General features: G+C 39.5%; 1 protein-coding gene across 1 annotated transcript in view; it reads left to right on the forward strand.

Moving 5' to 3' along the window:
* Positions 1–1,372: 1,372 nt before the first annotated feature.
* EIF3H (eukaryotic translation initiation factor 3 subunit H) overlaps positions 1,373–17,159 on the forward strand; it is a 90,323-nt gene continuing 74,536 nt past the window's right edge. Inside the window, exon 1 of the mRNA XM_075743451.1 lies at positions 1,373–1,548. Coding sequence (XP_075599566.1) covers positions 1,429–1,548 — 120 coding nt within the window. The 5' untranslated portion in view covers positions 1,373–1,428. The remainder of the gene's footprint in view (positions 1,549–17,159) is intronic.

Genomic DNA, 17,159 nt, shown 5'->3' on the forward strand with positions numbered 1-17,159 from the left:
TTTAGAACAAAGCCCTAATCCCGCTGCACATGCACACTTCAGGATCTTTGGGGCACAAGGCACGTTTGACCTCAGTGATGCTCCAATTCTAAACTTCACTGTTAATCTCCATTTAAGAGAACTTTCCCAGGGGGAAATCTAAAGAGGGATTCATCACACCTAACTTTAGACATCTATCACGAGGTGCTCTTAGCTAAGCTGGGTATCTAGGTTTCTGGGTAGAGTCAATGCAGATCTGGTCAGTGGTACCAGTGGCATTTAGGTTTGCCTGGTGGGGATGATTGATTATCATCTATTATCTAGTATACTAGATTCTTTGCTTGAATTTGTTCCAGCCCTGATGCAGGCAGCTAGCAGGGAATATTCCTGTGATGTTGAGGCCATTTTATAGGAAGAGGCAAATGTTGGGTCTGTGCCTGCTGAAAAATGCGGATACATCTTCGTAGTGGTGGTGTTAAATACATTCCCCTCCTCCAGTTAGTTAGAAATTAGTGTCAACTGCATCATTGAAAAGGTTCATGGTGAATTTTTATGAGGTCACATATTTGGCATAGCGTCTGGGGTGTTTGGTATGTCTACTTTTCACATCCCATTTCATTTTTCAGAAGAATGTATAGGATTTGAAATACTTTAAAAAAAAAGAGCAGCAAAGCACAATCAGTTAACTTTCAATACAACACTTCAACCCTTTCCTGAGAACAACGAGTTGATAGTTCAGGCTTTTATCTAATGTTAAGATTTTGTATCCCCTCTCAGTGCAGTTGTGACTCGTTACTCATGCTCAAGACAGGTACTACTCCCGTCACTCCATAGCAACCTGCTTTTTTAAAGCGAACCCCCAAAGCTGTGAGAGCCGCTCTGCCCCGGCAGTGCTCCTCCGCGGCACCAGGCTGGCTGACGGGGAGTAACGGCGCCCGGGAGCCCCCCCGGCCCCGCTGGGGCACCCCCCCTGCAGCCCACCCAGTGGCACAGCTGTGGCTTTACGTGACCCTTAGGGTCAGAATCGCCCAAGGAAGCCACGGAAGTGCAGAGCCTGAGGTTCCCAGGCTGTCAGAAACGGTTTGCCAAGCGGCATGTGGAGCGGAGGGCCTCGGCCCCTCGGCCCCTCTCCCGTCCCAGGCCGGGTGAGTCGGGATGGCCAGAGGCGCCTTGCAGAAGGCACAGGGTTTCTCCTGCTCCAGCTGCGCCTGGGATGGCCGTGCCGGCTGGCGAGGCCGAGCAAGGGCCGGTCCACCCCGCCTGGAGAGCGGCCGGGGCCGTGAGGGAGCGCCGACATCGCACCGCCGGCACGGCACCCCGCGGCAGCACCGCGCATGCGCCTCCCTCCCGCCGAGTTTCCGCCCGGAGCCGTTTCCCTGCGCGCCGCCACAGCTTCGCCGCCGCTTCCGGTGTTTCGTTTTTCTCTTTCCGGCCGGTGCGAGGGGAAAGATGGCGTCGCGCAAGGAAGGCTCCGGCGCTGCCGGCAGCGGCTTCGGCGCCTCGAAAGGCAAAGGCAAGGCCGCCGCCACGGGCGACTCGGCCGTCAAGCAAGTGCAGATCGACGGGCTGGTGAGCGGAGGGGCCGGGGCCGCCGCTGGCGGAGGGGCGGGCGGGACGGCTGCGGCCGCGTGGAGCCGCCGGCGGGGCTGGCCCCGTCTGTGGGGCGGTGCCGCGGCCGGGGGACCGTGTCCGTCCCGGGTGGACAGTGTCCGTCCTGGGGCCGGGGCCGCCGTGGCGGTTTCGTTGTCCTCTTGAGCTTCCTAAGCAGTGGGGATGCTCCCCCTGTGCTCATCCCTGGGGAGAGGAGCGACTCCCTCCCTTGGGGAAGTGAAGGCCGGGACGGAGTAGGAATTAATTGCTTTAAAATATTTCCTTTCTTCCTTGCGCTCTGGTCCCCGGGTGTTCCGTTCCCACCTCTCAGAGCTCAGGCTGTTGAAAACTTCACATGTGTAAGAGGTGGTGACCACGGTGGGTTTTTCCTTCATCTGTTGTGCTTTTTGCCTTCCCTGTTAGGACTGCTAACATCTGCTGTGTTTTTTTACTAATAAAAATTAAAATAAAACCACGAATTGAAGGAATTTAGCAGAGAATGAAGCCATCCTAATAGGGGTGATCCATGCAGACCTTAAGCAGAAGAGTGTGTACTGAAGTGGGTTCTTGGCTTTGCTGCTGGATGTTTTTGTCTTGGTTCATGTCTAATACAAGTGATATTGCTCACAATGACAGAAGGTGTGGGAAAAAGTAGTTACTTGAACTTCTTAAGGATAGAAGCATTGTTCATTACTTCTTTGTTATCTTTCCCAAGTGTCGCTGGAATGCTGTACAGCTTAAGCATGAAGAAGAGTCAGTCTATACTGGTAATGAGAAGGAGGATCATAATTTTGGGACAGATTTTGAAGCCTACTTATTATTTATTAGTGATAGTCCCCAGTCATTATCCTGGAGTTATGCGGTATAGAAAATGTTTGGGAAGAGGAAGAATAACTTGTGTATGGTGGTTCTTATGAAAGGAAAATTGGAATTAATTAGAGTATTTCTGCAGTATTCTGTTCAGCTGTCTGCATATCTGTGGCTGTGGTGCACATAGCATTTTCAAGGAGTAGTGAAAACTGACCAGTTGTGAAATGTAGCCCTAAAAACACAGCGGCTGACAGCAGATTGTTGCAAGCAGGCTAGTGCCAGATGGACAGTGGGGTGTGTGTGGCTTTTTATTAGCAAGTTGGAGGGAACAATGAAAAAGAGAGTAATTAAGAGCAGGGTACAGGTTGGCACATTTAATTCCATTTCTGTTGGTATAAAAGCCATTTGATCAGTTTTTGACTTAATAACAACTATTAAATTTGGGGTTTTTTTTTGTTTCTGCTTTAATGAAATAAAGAGAGAACAGTTTTGAAACATCTGTTCTATCAGATGTGTAATTTACTTTGTGTACTACTGTTCATTCAAATCAACTATGAGTGGCCCTGATGGTCTGCTTCTGACAGTCTGACAAATGCCTATGATTACTTTTTTGCTTTAGGCTTTTGTTTTTTTCCTTGTACTTGTGTATTCTTCTGATACAGCACGGTCATGCCTCTTGCACAGAATCTGCACGGAGGAAGGTGGCTTACTGATAACAGCGGAAAGTTTTCCCCTTTCCTCTTGCAGAAGACATCTCCAATGGATCTTACGCAAATCGTTCTTGGGACACTGACAGTGTGGTTCCCAAACTTCCATGATGCCTGTGGTGAAGAGAAGTGTTGGCATAAGTTCACTTGCTTTGTAAACAAAGTGTTTCCCATTGCAAGTCCTTAGAATGTCTTACTGAAATTCTGCTAGAATGCTTCTAGTGTCTTACTGATTTAAATGTGTCATCTGTGTGCTCTCACAAAGTAATCAGGCTTAATCAGTCATCTTGATGATGACCAGGGTGATTACATGCCAAAACCTGGGACAGATTTTGGTGGCCATCAGGGAAGTTAGCCATCTTTTTCTCTCCACTGGTAGCGGTGTAAGTAATCCTTTCAAATGGGACTCCTTTGAAAGCAAAGACATGCTATGTAGGCTGCTTTTGGCTCTGTGTATACAAAATAGAAGAAGTATCAGTCTTCTGTATATGTGAGGATGTGAAAGTACTTTTAGAAAGCTTGTTATTTCAGAGGAACAGTAAAGTAAAATAAAATAATACTGGTAGTGAAGAGAAGTAGTTCTAAATGTCAGTTTGTTACTTTAAAACAATACATAATGATGCAGCAATACCTACTTTTCTGGCCTCTTTTTAAATTTGGTACAAGTAGAGCATCCTTTAGTTCTTATTTTAATCTGATTAAGTCCTTATTTTATTACGTGATGGTGTGATTTAGATCAAGTGCAATTTTGTTTCAGGTAGCATAATAGTAAATTAAAAAGCACTGCCATGGCAGTAGTAAAAGCTAACAGTGAAACCCTAACTAAACTAATAAGATAGGCCAAATTCGCTTCACTTCTTAAAACATTAGTGGAGTATTCCACAAACATAATAGCACCAAAATTTAGGAAGATTGAGGGTGAGCTGTGTCAGATTGTGGACACTTGATAACTTGATTGAAGTACCTAAATGCATGTTTATACAATGCTTCTGAAATGAAATGTGAATGTAGATTTCTAATCTTCACAGTTTGACAGAAAGGAAGGAAAAATACAAGTCTGTACCCTTTTCTATCAGCTTTTCTGCTGGGTAGTTAAGGTCTCAGTCATCAAATGATACACATGGCTAGCTACTGTATCAGCATGATAATGAGAGTCCAAGTATTTTATTCTGTTTTTGATAGCTTGAATCTGGTTTTGTTTTCCAATTCATTTTTGCGAGATCTGTAGCAGACAGAAAGTATCTGTGCATACAGATTTATTGGCAGTTTCAAATTAGCAATGCCTTTTGTAAGGCTCAGCAGGCAAAAGTGGGCGATGTTCTTCATCCAGCTCAGGAATACAAGGAATGACTGCGATATCAAAGAAAATTGATTCTATCCAGTTGCTTTTGCAACACAGAAAAAGACACTGATTGCATGTGGATTCTGAACCGTTGGAGCTGAGGAAGTTTGTTAAATAAGGCACCTTCGAGGTGCTCTCTCTTTTTGTACTGGTCATCTTCTGAATTATCAAATTGATATTATTGGGTATTGCGGTTTAGACTATATGATGAATAGAAATAGGAGATTTCCGTTATTCTTTTAAGACAACATTGTGATTTGTTTTGGATTTATTTAGTAATAAAGATTAGTAGTGGCAGCCTATGCTTGTTCTACAGATCACTGTGTTTGAGTCACCCCTAGTGAGTAGGGATGTGTAGTCTTGTAAGACTTTGTACAACTGTAAGGGATAACATGGGTTTAGTTGCATATTATGGAAAGTCCTAATATGTCACTGATGTACGCTGTCATAAAGTGCTTGTGCTGATTCAGCTTGTATGGGTTCAGGGAACAAAGTATCCCATGCATTTAAGTTGTTACATTGAGTTTTTGTTGATACAGTAGCGTGTCAGAAAAAAATACATGCTTGATGAATAAACCTGTAGTGAAAGCAGTTTCCAAAGTAGGTGGTCTAGTCTTGTGTTAGCAATGTTAGAAATCACAGGGCAAAAAATGTCTCCATAAACTCACATTTATAATGTGCTTTTTCTTTTAGATACAAACTTTTTTAAGATTTCATGTATTAAGTTTTTGGCCGTGCTGAGAAAAAGATGGGAAGATGGGTGCAATACATCACATTCTGTGGTCTTCACTTGCTGTTGTGGAAATTTCAACGGTGTAATTTGGATAGAGATTCCATCGTGTTCTCTCCACTCAAGTAGCCCAAAGAAAACTTGTGCTCACAGGAATAGTGATCATGTGCATAGGATATTTCTGTCTTTTTTTTTTTTTTTTGGGTGAGGGGGAGAAGTGATTGGCTTTCTCTATGGCTGTAGTTAAGCAACCTTTTCATATTCCACTTTTTTTGAGAGATTAGCATTTACCTGATCACTCAAACTTACGAGGATTATGATTACAAAGAGGTTTATGAAGAATCTTAAATACCTTCTGGAGTTCTTAGAAACAGTAATTGTAAATTTTGTTGTGCATGTCCATTTGCAATAATCACAGAACAAATTCTATTTTTAATGTAAGAACTGAAAAAAACCCCAATGACTGGGTTTCTGCAGCTTGGTTTGGAGTGGGCTTTTGAATGTAATTAGAGCTCACATCTTAAAGCTGTTTCTCCATTTGGAGTACTGTAAGCTTTTTTCCCTTGTGTGGATTGCTTTATAAAAGGCATTTTTTAGAAGGTGAACAAGCTTATTCTTCAAATAGTCTCTTTGCTCAGCTGTCTACTTGCATGGAGTCCCTAAGAGCTTATTTCTTCAAGAGAGCTGTCCTTCTTAAGTTTGCTAAAGTTGCCAGGAACTTTGGAAGCATAGGTGGAAGAACTTACGTATGAGCATGGACATCATGTAAGTTTTCATTCTATAGGGAGCTAGACTAGCCAGGGAATTTCCACTGGCTCAGTGTCTTCTATCATTGGAACATGCGTATCTGTTGTGGTCATGTCCAGCTATTTTGTAGTTTTGTTTTAAAAGAAATACAGGATTAAGATCACCTTAAGATCATTTTTTGCTGTTTGAGAGCGTGACAGAACTCAGACATATGAAGGCTAAAAATTACTTTGATTTATTACTCGTTCGGGGACTTCTGCATGCTCTCACTTGCCTGGTGGTAGATCAGGGCAGCTAGTTCCAGATGTCCCAGCTGCTTTCCCGGTTGATTGCAACTGTATTTAATTGCAGGGATGTCACTTAGGGACTGGAATAGGTGTGGTTGTGACTGGACATCTAGGATGTCTTGTTCCTTGTAGATAATAAAATTTTGTGTCTGTTCACCTTTTCATTGAAAGAAGGGGTATATCACGTGCTTTTTCTAAGCTTCGCATATAGAGGAGAGAGGGTAGCGCAGCTCTGGTGTGTGTGTGTGAGGGATGCACAGAAGGAAAGAATACAGACTTTCTTCTTGGTGCTTAAGTGCAACAGATTGTCCCATCCCTTTTTCATGCTGAATGGAGTAGCAGCAACAGATACAACAAGTGGTGTAATGTGAAGCTTTTGCTATACTTGCTAGAGGCCCTTCTGGGTTTTTTTGTGTAGATAGTGGACCTGCGCTTATTAGTCTGAGTAGTCTGAATTTGTAAAGTTGGGTATAACTACTAATTTTCCTTGTTCCTATAAAACTGATCTTAAGTCTGAAGTTCAAACTTCAATTGTGTATCTAAAACTTTTGTAGCTGTCTCTAAAAATCGCATATTTTCTGGGACTGTGGTTAGTGGTGCTGTATGGCTGATTTAAACAGGTAGCTACGTTGAAAATAACCTGTTCATGGAATCACATGAACGAGAGGTTCAGGGTTTTTCATATCTTGGTGTTTGTTTCCTTAAACCTAACAAACGTCATCTTTCCTCTTTTTCATTCTTTGTCCTGGGACTCATTTGGGGTCTGCATTATACCATGGAGGTAATGTAACAAATCATTCTGTTTTCCTTTGGTGTTGTGGCTGTATCATGAAGCACTACTCTTTTGTACAGGGTTTCAAATATAAACGCACTTGTGGAATATTGCTGTTTTCTTCTGAACGCTGCTTTTTTTTTGTATTCTAGTGGAATATTTGAAATGAGAGAGGGTGAAAGGAAATACTGAGTTAATTTTGTGCTTATTGGATTAATGATAAAAGATACTTGGATTTCTTGCATCTGCAATTTTAAATAAGAGCCATTATAACAAAAGAAGAGAGTGTAATGAACAAACCTGATTAGTTGCATTTCCTGATATTTATTATCTCTTAAATTGTAAGGTTTTTTCCAAAATTACTATTCCGCTGTTGCATTTTTTATTTGGCCTTTTTTACATCTGCACTAGGCTGTAACCTTTAACTGTATGAGTGCCAGCTGTTTGCTCTGTAGTACCTTTGCATCCTTTCCTTCGCACAGCAAGGGGAGTAAATGAGGCAAAGAGGACAGAGAAACTCTGGTACTGCAGTAACTGTGCTGTGACCATGAGAGCAGATGGAGCGAGTTAGTTGTCATTAAAATGCCTTGTCTTCCAGTTTGGTGCATTATTACAGTGGAAGCTTGCAGAGTAACCTTGTTTCGTGTTTGTAGTAACTCTTCAGCATTTGCTTTTGCAATATTAGTGTTCATCTCAACAAAGTAATCGTATGTATGGTAACATTATTTAGGCTCAGTCTTGCATTGCTTTACTGGAAGTAGCAGGTTGATGGTTGTGGGGTGTTGTGAGACTTAAGTTGTTTTTCTGGTTTCCCATTGCTACGTAGCCTCATCTTGCAAACTTGTACTCTTGGCTAAGCTTATTCCTGGGATACACAAAAGTTTAGTTTTGTATAAGGAAGCAGCACACAGATTCTCCAACTTCTAAATTGTCTGCTGTTGGAAGTACCGGGAAACAGTGTAGTCCTAGTAAGAGATGCTGAATTTCCATCAGAAATCGAAATTTCCATTTTAGAATGCTGTTGTAGTGAAACTTCTAACCCTACTCAACTGCCTAAAATTTTACTTACCAAAGGCCTCCTCTGCACATTTCTGCAGTTCTCACAATTTTAGTAGTGAATACGTGACAAGATATAAAGCTGTAAAAGACGAGATGAACTGCTGTATCACTTGGAGATGTAACATCAGATAGGATGAGTGATATTTTTACCAGACAAGCACAAAACCTTATGTAATATAGAAGTTAAACTAGTATTCAAAACCAGAGTTACTCCATGTGGTGGATTGTGGGTCATGTCTGAGCACTAGTATGTAAATAATGGGTATATGGAAACTGTCTTCTGGGAAAATCACAGCTGTGGGTTGGGAGATGGGGATCTTTTAGCAAGGCAAGTGTGCTGGCTGCTAGGCCGAGTAGGTTTTTTATTAATCGAGTTTCCCTTCAGAGTGGTCACAAGGAAGTGTTTTGTTACTGGGAAGCTGTTTTATTCTTTGCAAATCCTCTGCATGAGGATATTCTAGGAAGGAGGGTAAAAGTAAAGGAAAAAATTCCTCATCTAACTAGATCCTTAAGCACCAATGTATGACTTTTTTTTCTTAAACTCCTAACCTCTTGAATTTATGTGTGCATTCAGAAAATTATATTCTGTAATGCTTTTGGAGAACACAGTGTTGACAGACTGAATAAGGTTTTCTTATACATTGCTCTTGCATAACAATATAACTGGAGCCTTAACATGCTAAAGCATTAATAGGTACATTGCTCTTATTTTATTAATGGGAATGATGGTTCCTTTTCTATTAAACCACTGTGTATGAATTCTTTTTACGCTTATGCATATTGCACACAGATTTTACGTATTGTAGAAAGTAGCAAAAGTTATGTAGGCTTCTCAAAACAACTATAGGTTTCTATTCCTTTATCTTCATAGTTACTAATGTGGAAAGCCTTAATACTAGCATCAAATTGCCATTCTGTAGTTAATGAATATTGCTAGAGCTTTCAACGAAAGCCTTTATGGATAGCAATGGGTGAGGCATACCTGAATCTTTAGGCCATCAAACTCTGAGATGAGGGTTAGAGGCCATGTTAATACTCAGGATGATCTTCTAATGCCAGGTAATATTTGTTCCAGCTACTTAAATCTATGAGTCTTTGAATATATATTTAGGTGCATGTTTTAAAGTTTGTATAGAACTTTAACTAAACCTTAAGATATCCTTGTCAATTTATTAATTTAAATATAAACATATATTGGCCAAAACATAAATACGTCAAGAAAATGGTTAGAAGTTGTATGCCTTGACTGCATTTGTATTTGCACCAGTGTGCCTATACTGTAGATGTTTCTGTTGTGTCAGATATGACTGATTTACTCGAAGATTGTTATTGTAAGCTTCATTATATCATCCCTGATTTGGTGATGATGTAGTGTGCCTAATGGTTTGTATTCTCATTGATGGTATGTAGAGGGTTTTTTATTAGTTTTTAAAACAGGTAAAAGCTTGTAAATCTTTTTTTTTTTTTTTAAACCACTCACAACAACCCCACCCAACCCAAAACCTATAATTATTGAACTGTTTTTCAAGAGTTACTGTACTCACATTTGTGGTATTTAAGTTGTTTGTGCCTTGTTTTCTTATTACCAATCATTTTTGTCTGAAATGCATATATGGTATCATGTCCCCAGGTGTTGATAGGGAAGGCCTAGTTAGCTTCTTGGGTGAGAAACTCTTTAGGATGATTTGTCTGATCATAGTAAATAAATAAAACAAAACAATATTGTGCTTACTGAAAATCAGTTTTTGAGACTTATCTTGTAAATGTTCTTTTAAGCCCTTTTTTTTTTTAAAAAAAAGATGGATTTTGGGAGGAAAACAATAAAATTTTATAGTATTTGAGTACCTCTCATTTAAAGTTGGTAATAACAGTGAAGTCTATATTGAACTGGGTAAAAATCTTTGATGTTTTCTCAAATTGTGAAAATTGTGGTTTTTCTAGCTTTTCTTGTAGTTTCTTCCACTCTCCTTTACCCTTTTCGAAGACTTGGCAAAAAAAGCCCAGACTCTGTTCTGCCTGCTGTTCTCAGCAGTTTCTTGGCGTTGCGGAGCTGTAGAATGGGATTTTAGAATATAACGTCCTTCAGGCTGTATTGTGTTTTATGTGTCCTCCAAAGGAGTTTGAATAGAATTTTAAGTTGAAGTTTAATCTCTTTGACTTTTCCTTGACCTGTTTCCCTAAAAATTTAGATCAGATTAAGCTGACATTGAGAGTTAGTGCGCGAATTAAATACTAACTTCGTGTGTTCGTGGCCACCTTGAACCATGGAGTAGAAAGAAGCATTTTGTATTAGTTGAGTGATATGTATATACTTTCTGTTAATCTTCAGTTACAGTGAGTTGCATGAATATAACCCAGAGGGCAATTTCTGACATATAATCTGTGCTTGCATTGAGAAGAGAAAGCATTGATGTGTATTAGAAAGTTGAGAGGAGAAGAACCTCCTTTTTTTGTTGTTTTACTAACCTAGGGGTTCCTTCAGTTCTGAGTCTGAAAGTGGTTTCTTCTAGCAAGGAAGAGACTTTTTTTTTTTTTTTTAATTGTAAACTCTCATTCTTGCTATTGACTTCATTCTTAAACATAGACACTATCCCTTTTGAGATTTCTTAACCTGAAACAGGTAAAGTACCCACATCACGGTGGTCTGAGGATTAAAATTTCAATGTGTCTTGTCAATGGATAGCAGGTATACTTGCTAACAGAGCACAAACTTTAAATGATTTGTAAGAGTGCAGTGGTGCAGTCAGCATCTCCTAAGTGTCATGGTAAGTATACTCTAGTGAGGCATTTAAAACTAGAACATCTGGTATCACTTCATACCGTGAGACTAGTGTGCTGACAAAAGGAGTTAATCTAAATGTGGAGGTGGTTTAAATGTGTTGAGCAGTGTTACACTTCAGGACTCGAAGGGGAAAATATTACTTCAAAACAGCCTTTTTTTTTTGCTGTGTGCAAGGAGAAATAATGTGTTGCCCCCTACACTACTGTCATTAACAGTTAAACTTCTCATTATTTTTTGTTCCTGTTACATGCATATCAAACTGGTCTCTTGCCTTGTAATTATGCACGAATAGCTGTTGAAAACAGTAAATCCGTTCTCTTGTGATACCTATTGGGCTGTGTTAATACTGAAGAAAAGAATATTTCCTCAGTTTTTCAAATAATTTCCTATGTCCTTCGAATAATTTACTACATTTTAGTGATTAAAATGTTGGATCAGAAACAAATGAGGTAATAAGCATTGCCTTTGTGTCTTATTTAGATGTTAAATTTTACTCCAGTAGTGGGAAGGTGACAATTGCTGGCTTTGTTGCTGAGACAATGCATTACGGCCTCTTGCACACTGGAACATTGATAAATATTCTCCTTTGGTTTTCACTTTATTGTAACAAAATTAGACCTTTGCAGCTGACCTGCAGCATGGTATCGTTGAGGGAAGCACACGAGATACAGCGGGCCATGGGCAGAAAAACAGCAGGCACAGAAAATGAAAGGCCCTTTGTGGTATACTTAAAATGAACAACTCTTATGCCCTATTAGGTCTAAGTACTTTTTCTTCTACCTTTCAAATAAATCTTACAGACCTTATGAGAGGCCTTGTAAGAAGAGGAACAGGTGTTTTGTTTTTTGTAGTCTTTGAAAGAAGATAATACATTGTCAACTTATTGTTGCTGTAGTCACTTTTAATTAATCTTTCTTTGCCAGAAACACTTCTGGATATAATTACGTTGTGTGTTATTTTTCCATATTTACACACATGCTCAAAACACATTCTCAATGGTACAGTTTTGAGCGTGCTATTCTTTTTTTTTTTTAATCTTCAGGCAGAGTTAAGATTGCATAGATGTGATACCTCCTTTAACAACAGTGCTTAGCAGTTACAGTATGTTACCACATGTTAAATGGTATCATCTTAATGGGAAGTAAATACATTGTTAATGGAATAAATTGGAAAATTTCATGCCCATATAGTAAGAATTCTTGTTAGTATTTTGTATGATTATCCAATAGTCTAAAATCAAGAATGCAAAACAAAGACAATGTAACTGATTTAACTTTGATAATGTCTTTTGTAGCATGCATAGACAAGGTTAGGCATAAGCATGGAGATACTCTTGAATGACTTGTATGTGGATGCTTATTTAAGACAACCATTTCATTAACTTTTTTCCTTTTTTGTGCTTTATCTAATTTTAAACTTTATAGAGAGGCTTATTTACTCACTGGAGTTTGAAGATGCGCCTGAATTTTGCCGTGTGCGTGCAATAACAGGCTAATTCTCTGTTATAAATATTTGGTCTTTTACTGGAAAAGGGGGGTTGGGGTGTTGCTGTGAGCAAATAAGGCTTGTCAGTCTTTGTTCTGCTTAAACATTGTGTCCTGCCTTGCAGTCCATTTGCTGCCCATTCTTCCCATTCCATGGAGCCCCATATCTGTACAATATGCAATATACGTTATGGAACACATACCTCGTCTTGTTGAGGAAGTGTCATGCCCATTTGGTGTTTAGGATCTTAAGTGGAGGTGTAGGTCACTCTTTGTCAATATTTGGGGGTTTTATGCATATCTGAGCAAAATAAGCAATCTCATTGACAAAATTCTTCACTAACCATAGGGCTGAGTTTTGAGCACTTAAGACACTGTTATTTTGTACTCTTACATTATTATCAATGCAAAAAATGAACTGTTTTAAAACTTTTTAAACTTTAGATGACATATAGGGTATATACCGCAGCTATCGTATCACTTTTTGAGAGCAATCTGAAAGTCATACTACCTTGTCCATTGGAATGCTCAGTGATAAAATTAGAATGGTTGTTTTTAATCGCTGTCACAGTAACTGTTAGTAGAAATGGAACTCTTCTGGAAGTGGTTTTTATGTTCAGATAGATGGTGATACAAAGGCAATTCTTACGCTATTTGAAAGATGACGAAGCTGAAGCTTCCAGCTTACTAGCAATAACTGACTTTCATGTTTTTTCCTCAATTTTATCCTTTCACTAGTTAGGATAGTGAAACGAGTGAAAGGACAAGAGGAAATGGCCTCAAGTTGCATCAGTGGAGGTTTAGATTAGGTATTAGGAAAAATGTCTTCACCAAAAGAGTGGTCAGGCATTGGAACAGGCTGCCCAGAGAGGTGGTGGAGTCACCATCCCTGGCGGTGTTCAAAAAACATGTAGACATGGCAATTCCGGATATGCTTTAGTAGACATGGTGGTGTTGGGTCAGTGGTTGGACTTGATGATCCTAGAGGTCTTTTCAAACCTTAAGATTCTATGATTATATGATTCAGTTTTATACTTTAAGTCAGCAGGAAAACTGAGACTCAGTCCAGGATCTGTTCTCTGGATTGCACTACCTGTTACTAGGAGGATTTGTCTCTGTCGCAGCCCCTTAGCACATAACCAAGCATTTGCCAGAAAGGATGAGTGCTTGAATGTGGAAAAAACTGTTGCACAAAAGGTTATAAATTATTAAAATGACATGGAAGTCATGTCCAGTAGGGATTTTACTGGTTACTTGGAAGCATCTGGTGAATGCATATGGAAGTCATGATTTTAAGACACACCCTTAAATAGTATATGTGTTCCAGTTCTGTTGTGCAGAGTATGGTCTTTGAAAAAGATCAGTAGTCTCAGATCAGCTCCCACTCTCTCCTCCCCATCTAGCTCTGCCCTATTTTACTAATTTTTGAAGGTCAAATAGATAATGGTAACTGTCTTGCAGTTTTTTCGCAGCTTCAAAATGATAAGAGTTTGGCACAATCTGATTAAAAAATGGGCTGGTTTTGCCTACCGCTGCTTTTGGCTGTCGTCTTTAAATCTTTTTATAGGAAGCTGCTAGAAGTTGATGCTGAAGAGAAAACCTTTTACTTGCAAATACACTACTAGCTCAATGAGCACTGTGAATATTTGAGGGATGGTGATTCACTAATACACAGAACATATGTATTGACTGTATGTTGAAGTATAAGTGTAAGGCTCTGGTGTATTGAGCGGAAAACGTTGAAACTCTGCCTGCCTCTACTGCTTCTATATAATTTCCATATGTTGTGCTCTAAAGGAGTATATTCATCAGTTTTCATTCTTGAAATCATAAGTATTGAATTCATTAAAAATAATAAATATAAATTGTATTGGCAATTTACAAAAATTGCCTAAAGTACTGAATGTTTTCACAAGATTTGAGTTCGGTGAGACTTGTGAAATAGGAGAAACAATGCACTAAGTAGTCTTGGGGAAATGCTTCGTCCCACTTGTAACCAGCAGAATTTTGGATGTTAATCTTTTTACAGCCCTATCGCTGCCTCCTAACAGCGTGCTAATAACATCTAATGCCCTGCTGCTTGCACAATTGAAATCCTGGGGCTGCCTTACAGAAATGTTTCTACAAGGAAGTGATTCTGCGGTGCCTGTGGCCCTGAGGGTTTCCATGGGAATGAGCATGAATCCACGTACTGTGAAATGTGTTATGAAACTTTGTATTGCGGAGAAATACATTATACCAGTGTGTGAACAGGGCAACAGAGAATTTAAATACACAAATGTAATGGTGCATTTTTTACTTATGTTGAGGCAATATTTAAAGTGTACTAATGGCTTGTGAACAACCATGGAGATAGTTGTTAACCTGAACTGTATGCAGTTTAAAAAAAAAACAAATGAAAATGTAGCAGGACAAAAATCAGGAAGAGATCAGTCTGGTAAAACCCACCTTGATTAACATTCAATATTTTTCTATGTTTCAACAAACTTTGCTTTTTTCCACTCTTTAATGGCTTTTTCCTTTGGTGCACTGCAGTTTGGGTTTAACTTCTTCCCTTTGCAAGAACAAGCAGCTCACTTGGACATGAGTAAATAAATGACTTAAACAGATGTTTCACGGTACCTACAAGATATTAGCTGATTAGCGTAAGTCAAGGAAAACCACAGCCTATGAAAAAACAACAGGCCTCTAACCAAAACCCAGTAATCTCTTCTTCTAACATTGTATCTGTACAGAAACAGGTTTAGTATCTGTACTATTTCGGTTCTTCAGGCTGAATTCCACCTACCTATTAATGTCAGTAGCGGAATCTTTTTATATTTTAGATATTTGCCAGTTTTAGTTCTAGGTATTAACTAATGGTTTGTTTCATGTTCTGTGTCTGGTTTTATGTAAAATCAGTGATTTTTATAATTTGGAGTAGCTTTTTTTTATAGACTTTATTTTTTAAAAAAAATTCCTGCAGCTTTTGAAGTGTCCCAGTAATAGAGTGAGAAGCTAACCCATGTGTACAGCAGTTGAGTATGCTTCCAGTGAGTGCAATGTATGGTCAATCACTTGGCAGTGTCCGTAGTGAGCCTGGACTTGGACTGTGTGAATGACCACCTTTGCTGGAAGACTGGGACTCTTGGAAGGTGCAGGCAGGCTGCATCGCTGTGGAGGAAGACCCTCTTCTTGTTTGACTGGGTTTCCCCCTTGCTTGAAGGGCAATTCTAGAGCTCTTGAATCGCAGCAGTTTGGAAGTAGCTCTTCTCAAAAAGAGAAAGAACAAAACAACTGAAAGAGTGGATACTTACGAAGTATTTTATTTTGGGGCATCACCTGTCGTGGTTTAAGCTTTGCATTCAGTTTGTGGTGAACGTGTTGCTGAGATATGCATTATCTGTGTAACAGGGTTACAGAAAGCGAAAAAGGAGCTGAATGTTTACATTTTCTAGACTGAGCCTCAGGGTAGAGAAAATACAGCTTTTCCAGCCGTGCCTCAAAGAGCGCACATAACTGTGTTAATGGTCAGGAGTGATAAAATACTTCTTGGCCTGTCACTGAACTTGAGTTGTGCTTTGAGTCAGCCGCTTACTGAGGTCAGGTGGCAAGTATATTCTATCTAGCTTAATGTTATGTATGGATATCGTCTCCTTCTTTGTGCTGTTGGGGAAAAAAACACCACAGGAAAGTGATGAGTTAGATGGCTATGAGCACTTCATGAGGCAGGAGGTAACATGGAAAACATTTGAGATTCCTATAAGGGTGATAGGGTTACTAAACCAAGTGGAAATGACTGAAAATGCTGATGTAGAATCAATAATCTCTTATGATTTGGGTAGTTTTCTTCAGCCTAACATACATATTGTAGAGCAGCATTCCTTTTTTGAAAGTTACTGATGTTCCCTTTTGTACTTAAATCATCTGAAATCTTGAGGTTTACAGATTAAGCAGGTTATGTGGTACCAACTGATGTAATAAGTCACCCAGGAAGCAAAAAGCTTTGGATGCTTTTTATATGCTTCCTAATACACAACAGTACTCAAATAGTACAGGAGCATGTAATGTTGTTCCTCCCCTGCGTGCCCCCCCCCCCCCCCCCAAAAAAAAAGGCCCTGCAGTTCAAGATGGAATATTTTCCATTCGCTTTAGCATGGATTTCCAAAATGATTTGGTACTGAGGACCTACATGGACAAACCCAACAGAATCCTATGATTTATAATTTCTGTGTGAAAAATATATGCAGTGTCCCCTGCCTGAGGCCCACTGAACCACCTCAGATCAGTGTGTATAGTACGTAATAGTTGAATTCAGGCTCAGCTCCAGAAAACTTCCACTTTCATGTCAGAAAGAGATTTTGATATTTGCACCTGATTTAGGTGATATGAAATGGCATGCATCATTCTGTTATGCCCTCTATACGATTATTGTTTTTAAGCCCCAAATTTCTGTCAAGTTCAGAAATAAGATTTTAACATCTGGTGTTTATTAGCTGTTGAGTGACATAAAATGTAAGCTTACTATTCCAAGAACTGTGTTTTCAAAGGCTTTATAAATGTTGGTGTTAGGGCTCTCTAACCAGTCAGGGTAACAAAGGTAAAACATTGTGGGGTGTTTGAGGCCTTGTGTTCAAAGGATGACTTGCTAGACGGAACAGTGAGGGCTAAGACTACTTATTTTTGAACTTACTGTTCAGAAACAACATTTTTTTTAAAGTTACCTTGGTTTTCAGGTCCACTCAGTCTCTTGTCCTTTTGACCTTAGATTTTGTACAGTATGTTCAGATTAAGTATCTTTCTGATTACTTGTCGGGGAATTAAAATACCATTTTTTTTGGCCACCAATCATAGTTAGGATTGAAGATATCTCTCAAAACAATTGCTTTAA

Source organism: Balearica regulorum, chromosome 2 (genome assembly GCF_011004875.1).
Source record: "Balearica regulorum gibbericeps isolate bBalReg1 chromosome 2, bBalReg1.pri, whole genome shotgun sequence".
Taxonomy (NCBI): Eukaryota; Metazoa; Chordata; class Aves; order Gruiformes; family Gruidae; genus Balearica; species Balearica regulorum.